General features: G+C 42.6%; 1 protein-coding gene across 7 annotated transcripts in view; it reads left to right on the plus strand.

Moving 5' to 3' along the window:
- Positions 1–12,805, plus strand: part of Klhl3 (kelch like family member 3) — a 155,391-nt gene that overhangs the window by 1,055 nt on the left and 141,531 nt on the right. For 3 of the 7 annotated variants that reach the window (XM_008831816.3, XM_029562967.1, XM_008831817.3), the window contains exon 1: positions 6,046–6,533. Coding sequence is in view for 2 of the 7 variants with exons in the window: in XM_029562965.1 (XP_029418825.1) it covers positions 6,478–6,533 (56 nt within the window). In the remaining 5 variants the exon portion in view is untranslated. Of the gene's footprint in view, positions 1–5,835; positions 5,965–6,045; positions 6,534–12,805 lie in introns of those variants that run through there. The other 4 variants (XM_029562966.1, XM_008831815.3, XM_029562965.1 and 1 more) reach the window with 3 other exon arrangements.

Genomic DNA, 12,805 nt, shown 5'->3' on the forward strand with positions numbered 1-12,805 from the left:
GGAGATGTGAAGGAGAAGTAAAGGCAAGAGTAATTAGCATTACAAGTTCTAGACAGGGAACTAGAAAAGAGTCAGAATAGGGCAATTTTCAAATGTTCATATGAAAGTCCATTGGAGTTTCTTGACAAAGGCTCCCAAAAGCATCCCTCTCTTGGGTTCCTCTTCATTTTTCTTTTGTCTTCCGACCTAGACTAGTTGGCTGGGAAGAGTGGCTGGATATTCAGGTGAGGGTCCAGTGACCCTGCTTAGCACTCCTTTAATGAATGAGCACAACAGTCCCCAAGCCCATTTGTGACTATGTTTAGTGATGAGGCTCAGCTGAAGTCATGATGATGGTAAAAACTCATTCAGTTTTATGTCTTACAGGGTTTATACTGAGTTCAATATTGTAAAACTGTATTAATTCAACTGTGAACTTGAAAGTTTACAGCCACTTTTGAAAGAAATGTATCCTTGCTCTGGAAATTGTTACTGAATAGATTAAAGCTGTAATGAAACGCTTCTTCTAATCATGTTGTCTTAGTTTGTTTCTTCATTCCTGTGACAAAACATCGACCACTACCAACTTGGGAAGGAAAGGGTTTATTCAGCTTACATCTCCCAAGTCGCAGTTCATCCGGGAGCCCAAGGTAGGAACTCAGGGCAGGAGCCTGGAAGCAGGAGCTGGAGCACAGGCCATGGAGGAATGCTGTTTACTGGCTTGCTTCCCTGGCCCCTGTTCAGCTTGCTCTCTTATCCAACACAGGCCCATCTGCCCAGGGGTGGCACTACCCACAGTGGGCTGGGCCCTCCCACATCACTCAACAATCAAGAAAATACCCCACAGACATGGCCACAGTCCAGTCCAATGGAGTCAATTCCCCAATTGAGGCTCCCTCGACCCAGGTGTGTCAACTTGACACTAAAGCTATCCAGCACACATGTGATTATTTAAAAAAAAAAAAAAATGTAGCATGTGAAATCCAAAAACTTCAATAAAAATATACATCGAAAAAATAAAGTTGTAAGAATTAATGCTCATTTGATATGTCTATCAAGGGGGCAGTTTTTTTTTTTTTTAAACCCTTCTAGACTTGTAAAAAAGCAAAACAAAAAACCTTTCACTTTTGTTATGTTATGAAAACATTCACAGTTTTACCAGCAGAGGGCACCAGTTGTGGGCTGCAGATTTGGGAAAGGGAAGAATTCTTGGGATGGTCTTGAGAGATTGTACTTACTTGTGTGGCACCTGCTCTTGTTTGTAGTAGCCATTCTGACTTTGCTTTGACTCTCTTGAGGTCTGATGGTAGTCCTTTAGTTTCCTCCCAAAGCAGCCTCTGTCTAGCCCTGGTTGGTTAGCAAGGTGACTAGAGGGTTTTATTATAGGAGGTGACTAGAAGCTATGGATGCCAACTGTATCTTTAGGGGTTCCTAAACCGGAAGTGAGGTGGAAAGAGCATTAGGCCAGGGACATGAGTGTCTGGTTCCACACATGCCTCGCTTGTTCCTCTTGAGTGGTCCTTAGCTAGTTGCTTTCTGTTTGGGCCTTAATTGGCTTATCTCTAAAACAGGGGTGTCGTAGCTAGTGGTGGGCTCAGAGGTTGGGCAGACTTAAGTTAAAAAACTCTATTTTTGCCATTTACTACTAATAAGTTATTTAGCAAGTTATTTAGCTCTCAGAACCTCAGTTCTCTCATGTTTGCAACCTGTAGAAGGTCTAAAAATAAGCAAGAGGGGTACACGTGAAATATAGCAGTCAGGGTGTGGCTCAGAGTGATTATTCAAAGAATGGGAGTTATTACTATTCCAGGGATGTTAACTGCAGTCAAAGGAGATGATGGGCATAGAGTATTTTCTAAGCTTAAATGTGTAACACAAATATCATGAGTGATTATACTTTGGAGTTTATTCAGTGCATTCTTCTATCTGTGGAGGAGGAATTGTGAAGAAAGGTGAGCATTCCTCTGGGCTGGGTAACCTGTTTCCTGTTTGCCTTTTTTTGGCCCCAGGTTCTTTTTCTGTTTCTGTCTGGATTTCCAAGGACATATTAAACAGAGACCACTAAGCAAGCGGTCCAGGACCTGATGGGAAGTTTTAGCAGTAATGATGAATTTAGCATTCTCTTTACTAGTTCTCGCTGACCCATTGGTAATAGAGACTTTTGGTGATGAATAAATGGCTCCAGAAAGGGCCCTACCCTGACTGACTTTTATTTTTCATTTCAGGACCACTTGGTCAGAGAAATTGAATAGTATTGGCGTAGACTATGAAAATCATAGTTGCTAATGGTTTCTAAATGCTTATAGTCTGGGTTATGTTTCTGGTAATCACATTTGAATATACCCCATTTGAACCTAGTAGTCGGTGTGGTTTTTACATCAACCTGTACATTCTAGTCACCTATGAGATTTGTTAGAATTCTTCCTCCGGGGTCCTCATGTTAAAGATGTCGGGGAAAGCCTAGCTATGTTTCCCCCCCCCCCAGATTTATTGAAATATATATAATCTATGTAAAATCCCCCTTTCTAAGTCAATAGTTTTAAAAACATAGTAGTTTTATACAGTCATGGAAGTATTATCATAGACAAGATGTGGAACATTTCCATAATTCTAAGAGTTCTCTTGTGCCTTTTGACCTCCCGATGCCTACTTTTAGCCAGTTTAGATAGAGATAGCTAGATTTAATATCACTGTATTGTTTTATGATCACTGCAAATATAGGAAACCAAAGTATTGGAGGAGGAGGATAAAGGCCAGAAAAGAAGCAAAGGGGCACTTATAGGAAACAATGCATGGCCTGAGTTATGCCTAGATAAGGTATGCTGTACTGGCTTTGTGCTGAGACAGAGTATAAAATAGAACATTCTAGACGGAATCCAGGATGAAAGGGAAAGTTTTTCCTCCAACTAAAAACTGAAGAATTCTGTACAAAGTTGGTAAAATTCTTTTAGGATGGACATCTGAGTCACTGGTATACTTGGCTAACTTTGGAGGAAGCTTGGGTCATGGGAAGGAGTCTGGGCATCAGTTGTAGTGGGGTTAGACATAACTTCAGGACAATCCAAGGATGAGAATTTTCTTCCAAGTAGATACCACTTTGGCTCTTTTGACCCTCTTCTGCTGGAATCCAGAAGCAAATTTTCTTCTTTTTTTTTTTTTTGGTCTTTTTTAGACAGGGTATCCCTGCTGGCCTGGAATTCGCTATATAGAGTAGGCTGGTCTTGAACTCAGTCATCTGCCTGCCTCTGCCTCCTGAGTGCCACCACACCCAGCCAGAAGCAATTTGTTTTAATTTGAAGTCCAGCCAGAAATATTAGCCAAGATCAAACAGGTTCAGGCTGTAGCCTAGATAATCTTTGGATAGTAGGTAGAAAATGTAAAACGTAGCTCTGAGACCAGAAAAAATTTCTGCCAGGACCCTGGAGACTGATTTTTGGCTCAGCTCTGCCTATGGTTTTGCTAGATGAGTTTGCTAGAAGATGGTCTTCTCTGGGTATTCTCCATTCTGTCTTGTGGATGATGGGCGGTGAGCAAAGTGTATGATGAAGTATGGCTTTGACACACTTCAGCAAACTGGTTAGCATGGTAGAAGTAGATAGCAAAGGAAATGGCTTTATTTTGAAACCTGACTGTGTTCAATCAATCCTGAAGGCTTTCCTTTTCAGAATTTTTTTGTCCCCTTTCCTGAATGGTGATCACAGGAACGAGGGCACGCACAAAGAGTAAGTCATTTCTATGACCCTCTTGTGACTCACCCAGTGTCTTCCTGTACTCTGGCACAGATTCTGGGAGTCTGTTTCCTTATTTGTGATGTTCAGCTTCTTGTGGTCCCTCTGATTGACTCCAAGAGGAAATATCAGGAGCAGAACCACGAAGCCGATTAGAAGGGGAAGGGAAGGAGATAGAACGGGTGCTGGGAAAAGTGAAGATACAGGCTGTAGGGCAGAAGTCAAATTCCTTAGGCATCTTCTTTTTTTATTTTGTCTTTTTGAAGCAGGGTCTCCCTGTAGCCCCAGCTGTCCTGGAACTTACTAGGTAGATCAGGCTGGCCTTGAACTCACAGAGGTCTGCCTGCCTCTGCCTCCCGAGTGCTGGGATTAAAGGCGTGCGCCACCACACCTGGTCTCAGGCCTCTTCTTATTTGAGGAAGAGTAACTTTGGGTAATGGGCACCGAGAGGACATTGAGGTGTCAGGACCTTGACACTCAAACCCTAACCAGTTTGAGTTCAGAATGTTAGGTAAAGTTCAAGGTATTAGTACTTCTATTTTCTATGATTTCAGTGTTCCTTCCTCTGTTCTGTGGCTTTCAGTCTGGGTAACACTGAAGAAATATAACAGGTTAAAATTATAACATCAATAATAAGTATAATGAGTATTGCTCATATTTTCACATGTATCATTCTATCCCCCTAAAGTTCTCCACAAACATTAGAGTCCAGTAAACATTTCTTCTTACGACGCCATATAGATTATACTGAGAAAGTGGAACATTTCAAACTTGTTTGGAATCATGGTTTTAGAGCTGAAAGGAGCAGCTGAGCATGGGGTCCAGAGTGGGGAAAGACTAGCTAGCTGAAGACCACCGAACCAGCGCGTGCTTCAGTGGAGCCTAAAACAGCAGGTGTAGCAATGAGAAGTCTGGTTTGTCTGTGTTGTCAGGGACACTTCTGAGACAGTTTTCATGGCTCATTGCCTCAGTTATTTCTAAGACCATTGGCTATGTCTAGAAGATATAGACTGTCAGTTATTTTTGAGGCTGTCATTAGTGTGGTTTAGGGGAGGTTTTAGAAGATTGTGATTGATAACCCTACCAGAAAGACTCAAGGATTAGGACTGAAGGAGACATTCCAGGTAGGGGGTTAAATTCCTCTAAACTGAAGGTCAACAGCTGGGGATTACAGTGTGAAGGAGCTTTGGCTGGAGATGGGGGTTCAGTAGTAGACTTCTGAGTTTAGCCATAGCTTGAGTCAATTTCAGTAGAGCAGACTTGTAGGGTGATGCTATGAAATTGAAATTCTTTTGGTGTGGTCTAGGGCAGTAAGCATGTGCAGTGTATATTGTGATGGCTTACTGCAATGATCTTTGTCTTTTTGTGATAGGGCTTTATATATATTAATATTTTATTATTTACATTCTATGTGTATGGGTGTATTGCCTGCATGTATGTAAGTGTACCCGTGTAGTGCAATGCCCATAGAGGTCAGAAGAGGGCATTGTATCCCCTAGAACTGGAGTTACAGATGGTTGTTAGCTGCCCTGTGGGTTCTGGGAATCCAACCTGGGTCCTCTGCAAGAGCAGCCAGTGCTCTTAGCCACTGAGCCATGTCTCCTCTCCAGCCCCTGTCCTGTGATAGGCTTTTTCAGATTCACCTAGTTCTACTAGCTCTTGCCTCTTCTCTGTCTCCTTCCCTCCCTCCCTCCCTCCCTCCACCCCCCCTTCCTCTTCTTATTAGTTTTTTTTTTTTTTTTTCCAGTGCTTTCACTGGGGCTGGAGAGATGGCTCAGCAGTTAAGAACACTGGTTGTTCTTGCAGAAGACCCGGGTTCGAATCCCAGCACCCACATGGCAGCTAACAACTGTCCGTAACTCCAGTTCCAGGGGACCCGACAGCCTCTTCTGTCCTCCGCGGACATTGCACAACACGAGTGCACTTACCTACATGCAGGCAATACACGCATACACATAAAATAAAAATAATTTAAAAAATTTTTTAAAAAATGCTCTCTCTTGTGTATCTCATTCTGGCCCAGAACTCAGATCCTCCTGCCTCAACCTCGAGAGTACTGGGGTTACCTGCACTTAGTATCACATCTGGCTCCAGCTCCCTTTTCTAATTTCTCTTGTATTCATTTCAGTCTTCCAGGCTTCCCCGTATTGCCCTCCCCTCACCGGTCTCTGCATCTGTCACCTCTCAGAGCTACTAGAGATTCGGGGAGAAGGAATTGAAACCTGAGCTCTCGTCACCCACAAGTGATTTTCCCCAGGTGGGTAAACTCCACTGCAGGCCACAGAGGGGCCTCCTCATTCCAGTAATCGGGCCCACGGACTCAGCCTATGAGGGGAGAGGGGATCAGTATTTCTCCATTAAGGAGGATCCTTTAGATCCTTTGCAGCCAGGCAGGGAGGCAGAAGACTAGCACGGGCTAGTCGCCAGGGCCGGGAATGCCCGAGCAGATGTGGAAGCAGCTGGAAAGGTGGCACTGCTCTTGGTCGCTGAAGCTCCAGCTGTTCCTAGGAGACGGGGAGAAGCTAGCCTGCGGGGGAGGGGGAGCAAGTGGGTTGCTGCTTTTAGCGGCTGAAAGGGCTGCAGGGAGCTCTGGGTAAGACATTTTCTGCTGCTGTCGCTTCTGCGGTAGAAACTGCCGGAGTAAGGCAGAGGAAGGAGGATCCAGAGGGAAGAGGTTTCGGTTGCAGCCATGCTGAATCACTATTGCCGATCAGATCTCTAGCGGGCTACTGGGAGAGCCAGCCCAGAGAGCAGCGCTAATTCCCGGTACATGCACAGTTCGGTAGCTACTACCCCTGCTGGGCCTCCCACAATGGAGGGCGAAAGGTATGTGTCTTTAACTGTGGTGTGTGCATGTATGTGTAAGCAAATGTGAGTTTGCGGTGAAGCCACCAGCATTTATGTTTGTGTTGGCGAGGTAGGGCTGGAAAACCTGGCTACTGCTAGATCCCAAAGAACAGCACAGTCAGAGCAGAAAAGTCCCTTTGAAACCCACCCCTCCCAGGGCTCAAAGCTCCAGAGGTTTGGCTCCTGCAAAGGTAAGTCTGAGTTTGCTGGGCAACGCACTGCAAGAAGGGACTTCCTGGCTGGCTTTGGGGAATAGTTTCAGCAAGATTGCTTTTTCCACGTTGCTTCAAGGAGGTGTTTTCCGTTCCTGGGGGTGTTTTCTTTGGTGGGCTATTTTGATACCACAGCAGACTAGCCTTGCATACAGCACTTGCATCTTTTTTACTGAGATACTTAAATGTTCAGGAAGCAAGCCAAGTGGATGGCTTTCCTAAAAGTGAGTGTGTATGTCTATGTTCCCAGCACTGGCTTGTGTGTTGTTATACACGTGTTTCAAGATAAAGAAAAGAAACCCAGTCAGATGACATTTGCTCACAACCAAGTTTCACCTGTACTGAAAAGTTTGAGTGATACTGCAGGGTTTGTGCTTTAGAGGAACTCTTAGTTCTTCCACCTTTTGAAATAGGAATCATCAGAAGGGATTTAAGTACTTGTGTTGAGCAGAAACTAACTAGCCAGGGTTTGTTTCCTGGCAAGCACATGCATATGCAATTTAAAATTATTATCTGAGGATCTGGTCTTCCCATTGTGAAGGTGCTCAGTGCAGTGCCAGAGTTGGTCATCCCTGGCTATAGATCAGAAGTCTCCGGAGTGCTGGTCTCCTAATTCAGTGGGTTAGTGCTGGTAGGGAAAAGGGCTTGCCATTTTCACCAGAGAGGAGACTGCAGGGAGAGTCCAGGAGATTGTTCCTGAAGTTTTGTGTTGCTGCTTAAATGGGATCAGGCTCAACTAAATCAGCACTGTTTGAGAGCACCTAGATAAGCCCTTTCACTTGCACAGGTTTTCCTGACTCTTACATCTCATGAGGCAGAACAAACTGTGTCTCTAGACATCACTGGACCCTATTGGAATGGGTATGATTGTTGGGGTTCATCTCACTCTCCTGTCTGATGAGGCCCAAGGAACTATGCTTCTTGATATTAATTCCTCTGTAGAAAAGTCTAAGACTTCTTAGGCCAAGTACACGTCTATGTAGCCCTTTCTGGGCACTCTGGCTTCCTGGGCAACAGATTATCTAAATGCCTTCCGGCAGAGTTGGACAGTGTGTCCTTCCCTTCTCTCATTGATTTGGTACCTAGCAGATGGTAGGGGTGATATGATAGAGATGAAAAGGTTCTGAACCATGGCCACTTGCATGAAACATGGCATATCAGGGCTGAGAGGTTGGCATGAGACTAACAACTACAGATTGAGGACCTTGGGGCAGTGATTATGTCCCTACAATGTATTAAGTCCCTGCATCCAAGGAGCTCTTTAACTAACACCAGGTACAGTCAGTTGGGATAGCTGATATCTATGGATTCAGAATACCTGTTTGCCTTTCCCCTACTAGAGACTGAGCAAAGGCAAGCAATCTGAGTTGAACATATCCAGGGTTCACCAGGCTGCCTGGATCCTTTTTGTTCATACTCTGCGTCCAGCTTACATGCCAAACACTCAGGTCTTCTTCAGTTTGGTTCCTGTCTCCATTCTTACTGCATATCTGTCCACACACCAAGAAGAGTTTTCTGATCGTATCGTCCTTGTCTACCCATGCTATATGTTACTCCAACCAACCCTTAACTCTCAGAGTTCTTTCTAGAGTCTTCTCTTCCCATGTTGTCTTGGAAAACTCAGTTTTTCTAGTCCTAATTGATATTCTTAGATATGAATCTGTAGTTTATATCTCAGACCCGAATGACAGGTCTGCCTGGTCTTTTTGTGCTTCTCTTTTGTATACCTTATAAGTCCCCAAACTTGGAGATATATCCTCAAGTACAAGTATGGCATTTTCTACTTCTTCCTGAATGTTCCTTAATGAGTACTGTGTGACTGTACCGATAGCAAGTGCTGGGTAGTAACTGACTAGTTAACTGATAACTTTTGTGAGAAATTTTGATAACTAAATATGTAAGAGAAAAGATTGAAATCTTGTCCAATAGGTTCATCCTTGAATATCCACCTGATTGTCTCAGCATAGGCAATTTCTCTTATGAAATGCTTGGATATAGAAGGAGAAATGGAAGTTAGCTTTGGTTTACAAGATTCCTGGAAACAAGGGCAAAAGAAACTCAGTAATTGGATCACGTGTCCAAACTCCAGGGACTAGAGGAATCCTGAATCTGGTGCTTGTTCCACATTTAACCTGCCGAAACTTAATTAGGGTTATTTTTAAGCATTAAAATTTTCAGCTAAGAGATTTCTATGAATAATTTTATTTCTTTGCTATGAGGGTGTGAAAATAGTTTCTACCTTTAAATACTACTAATTAAATGTACAGGCTTTGGAGTAACAAACTTAGTAAAGTGAAATACTTTACAAACCCTATGACCTTATGTGTATCATATTTTTAGAGACCTATTTTTTATGTGCAAAGGGAATGATAACATTATCCTTCATGGGGTTGTTGTGCAGATGAAATGAGACAGTGTGTGTAAAGCACTTAGTAATTTTTCTGGCATAGAGTAAGTACTCAGTAGTTGCCTTTATCACTGATGACCATCTCTTGCTCTGTTGTGCCTTACAACTCACTGCTGAGATATTAACAAAGACTTTGGGGTTATTTCTATATTGATTATTCAAAGCAGATTATGTTGGACCATTCCCACGAGAAAAATACAGAGAAAGCTTAGCAGGCTATCATCTGACTTTTTACCTAAATCATCCCCTATATAGTCAGATGCCTCACAGGGCTTCACATTTCCTTTTTTTTTTTTTAAGGTTTCACCAAGATCTACTTTAACTTTCCTTTTTTAAGATAGCCTGTGGGAGGGGCTGGAGAGATGGCTCAGTAGTTAAGAACACTGACTATTCTTGCAGAAGACCAGGGCTTGAGTCCCAGCACCCACATGGCAGCTAACAACTGTCCACAACTCCAGTTCTAGGGGATCTGACAGCTTCTTCTGTCCTCCGCGGGCATTGCACTTATCTACATGCAGGCAATACATGCATACACATAAAATTAAAATAATAAATAAAATATTAAAAAAAGCCTGTGGGGCACATAGATGCCCTAATGGTTTGAATACTCTTCTGTTCAGGCTAAGATATCAAGAAGAACCTGTGAATTTTCACTTCCTTCTGCTACACCCAAAACTTTCCAGCTCTCTGCTAGATCATCTGATGCTAAATCCTGTCCCCCCATGTCCCACTATGGAGGAATCACTGTGGCTAGTCTAGGAAGATGACTTAGATTTTTATTTAGCAAAGAAAAAAGTGTCTTTTCTCTCTGTCTCTGTCTCTGTCTCTGTCTCTGTCTCTGTCTCTGTCTCTCTCTCTCTCTCTCTCACACACACACACACACACACACACACACACACACACACACACACATTGGAAAATGGCAGGTGCCTTTATTGCTGGGATTTTATTTCAGATTTGAAAATCAACCTTGTGGATGGAATAAAATAAATTTGCTACTTACGTGATTAGTCCAGTTCATAGAAACAAAATAAAATGGTTGCAAGGGCTAGAGAGAAAGAGGAATGGACATTGCTTTGTAGTTATGGAATTTCAAACTGGGAAGGTAAGTTGCAGAAATGGATAGTGGTAATGGTTGTACAGGAGTGTGAATGTACTTCATAATTATAAATTTTGTTATGCATATATAACTACACGTGCATGCATACACACACACACACACACACACACACACACACACACACTTTTAGGTCCCAGGCAGGCAGTTCTTGGGTAGAGAAAACATAGAGAAAAACATCTTTTAGAAGACATATTATAGAAAAGAGAAGTTGGTTGTTCTTTTCTCTTAAAATTGTGTCATTCTCATCAGAAGGATAGGGATGACCCTCCTTAAGAAGGGTCTCTGGTACAGCTCTGTGCTGTGAATTCATATAAGGTGTCTTCAGAGGATGGTTCCTCCTGGCCGCCTCTTACCAAGTAGACCTGCTCCCATACCTCAGATAACTTCTGAGATGAAGGTACTTATTTATTTACCTTTGGTTCAGTAACAACAGGTAGATAAAATACTTGGAGGTGACCTGCCTTGGAAAATCAATGCTCTCTAAGTGTTGATTTTGCTTTGGCAGGTAAAATGCTGGCAAGACTCAAGACAGGGCAAGCGCTGAGCAACCAGCACTTATTTCTATTCCAGCTGGCCTGTCACATGGTCTTCTCCCAGCTCCCAAAAGTCATGAGTAGAAAATTTGGAGAAAATTTTGGGCACTATAACTTCCTGAAGCAGATGTACATGTTTCTGAATGGTGATAATTAGAACCAAAATTTCCATTTTGGAAATATTAGGCAAAATCTGGCTTTGAACTATGAAAATGAAGTCTACGAAAGGAACCTTGGACTTTTCTACATCCAGATTTGGCATTTTAGGGTTTCCTTGCTAAGTTATATATTGTTAAGGCATATCTGGGCAAAAATTTTTTCCATATGTTTTCTAAAGCAAGTATTTTATTTGATAAAATTTGCCACTGTAGAAATGACCTATTTTTTAAACATCTCTGGATGAACCCTAAAAGTAGGTTAAGTTGAACAGACCAATAAGAACTTTTTAAAAAATAGCTTGAACATGCTTTGTTCTATGTTTTTTTTTTTTTTTTTTCTTGTTATTTAAGTTCAATGAGCCTCGGGATAGAAATCAGAGGCATTTTACAATTTGTGAAGATTTCAGACCCTTAGGCCAACTTCCCCTTTTACCTTGTCAATGCCTACTGTGGCCTCTGTCAGAGTTGCACACCTGGAGAGCTCAACTCTCCATTCAAGCCAAATATAAGCTTGGCTTCCAAAATGCCACAACACAAGGGATGTCTTTTCTCTCAAGTCTTTCTCTTTTCCTGTCTAATTCCATCTGTAAGAACTCAAGTGTTTTGCTTATGTTTTACATTTTTTTATCCTTTCACCTTGATTTTTTTTTTTAATTTTTACAAAAACTTTATTGAGAATTTCATACATGTATATAAGGTGTTTCGATCAAATTCGTGCCCACTCCCTCCCCTCCAACGTTCCCCCCTCTGAAGAGGTAACCCTAAAATATTTTAAGGGTTAGATACAAGCTCCCAAATACTTTTGACATTTTTGGCCTTGGAACAGAGTATGTTGCTAACAGGCCCAAGGATATTTTGACTTTTAGCCAAGAAACTGGCTACATTTCTTTGGGGTCTTTTTACCCTAACTGCCTAGCCAATTCCTACCTCCTATTCTTATCATACCATCCTCAGAAGGGGTTACCCAAATTGCCAATAGGGAATAAGGATGCCGACCGCTCTGGCTTCTTCCATGCTGAATAGGGACACAGAGTGAGGCAATTGGAGTACCTCTTCAGTGAGCCTATCTAAAAGACTCCCAAATTGCATAACTCCTGTCTCTAAGGGGAGAAGAAACTCCTTGAATCATGAATAGGAGATGTGACCCAACTTCACATCCTTTTTAAAAAATCTAGAGTGCAGTTAGTGTTGCCTGTATGTACGTGAGTTTGGGGTTAACCACTGGGGCATGGGCAACACACCAGTGACCACCCTCCCAAAGAAAAGTGACCCCCCCAGCAGCCATCAGCTGCCAGTAGCTGCTCAGCTAATATGGGGCCTTGAGTGCTCCTCCTCCATCCATACTAGTGTAGGTTGATCTTATGCAGGTAACCACAGCTTCTGTGGGCTCCCTGTGTGCAACAGCCATGTTTGTCTGGAAAATAGAATCTTACAGTGCTCCAAGCCAGATTGTGACTGTGTTTAGTGATCAGGCTCAGCCAAAGTTGTGATTATGGTAGTTATTTCATGCAGAAGGGACTGCTGTATAACATCTTCTTATTAAAGGGACCTGGAATTTAAAAGGATTTGGTCCTAGGAGCCACATATGAGGGAGAACATACGTCATTTGTTTTTCTGTGTCTGTGTTACGTCGCTTAGCATAACATTTTCTAGATCCATCCATTTACCTGTAGATTTCATTATTTCATCTTTCTTTACTGCTGAATAGAACTCCATCAATTGAGGGACACCTAGGTTGCTTCCATCTCTTAGGTATTGTGAAAAGAGCAGCAACAAACATGGATGTACAAGTGTCTCTGCAATAGGACGAGTTCTTTGGGT

This window comes from Nannospalax galili, unplaced genomic scaffold (assembly GCF_000622305.1).
Source record: "Nannospalax galili isolate Female #2095 unplaced genomic scaffold, S.galili_v1.0 scaffold735, whole genome shotgun sequence".
NCBI lineage: Eukaryota > Metazoa > Chordata > Mammalia > Rodentia > Spalacidae > Nannospalax > Nannospalax galili.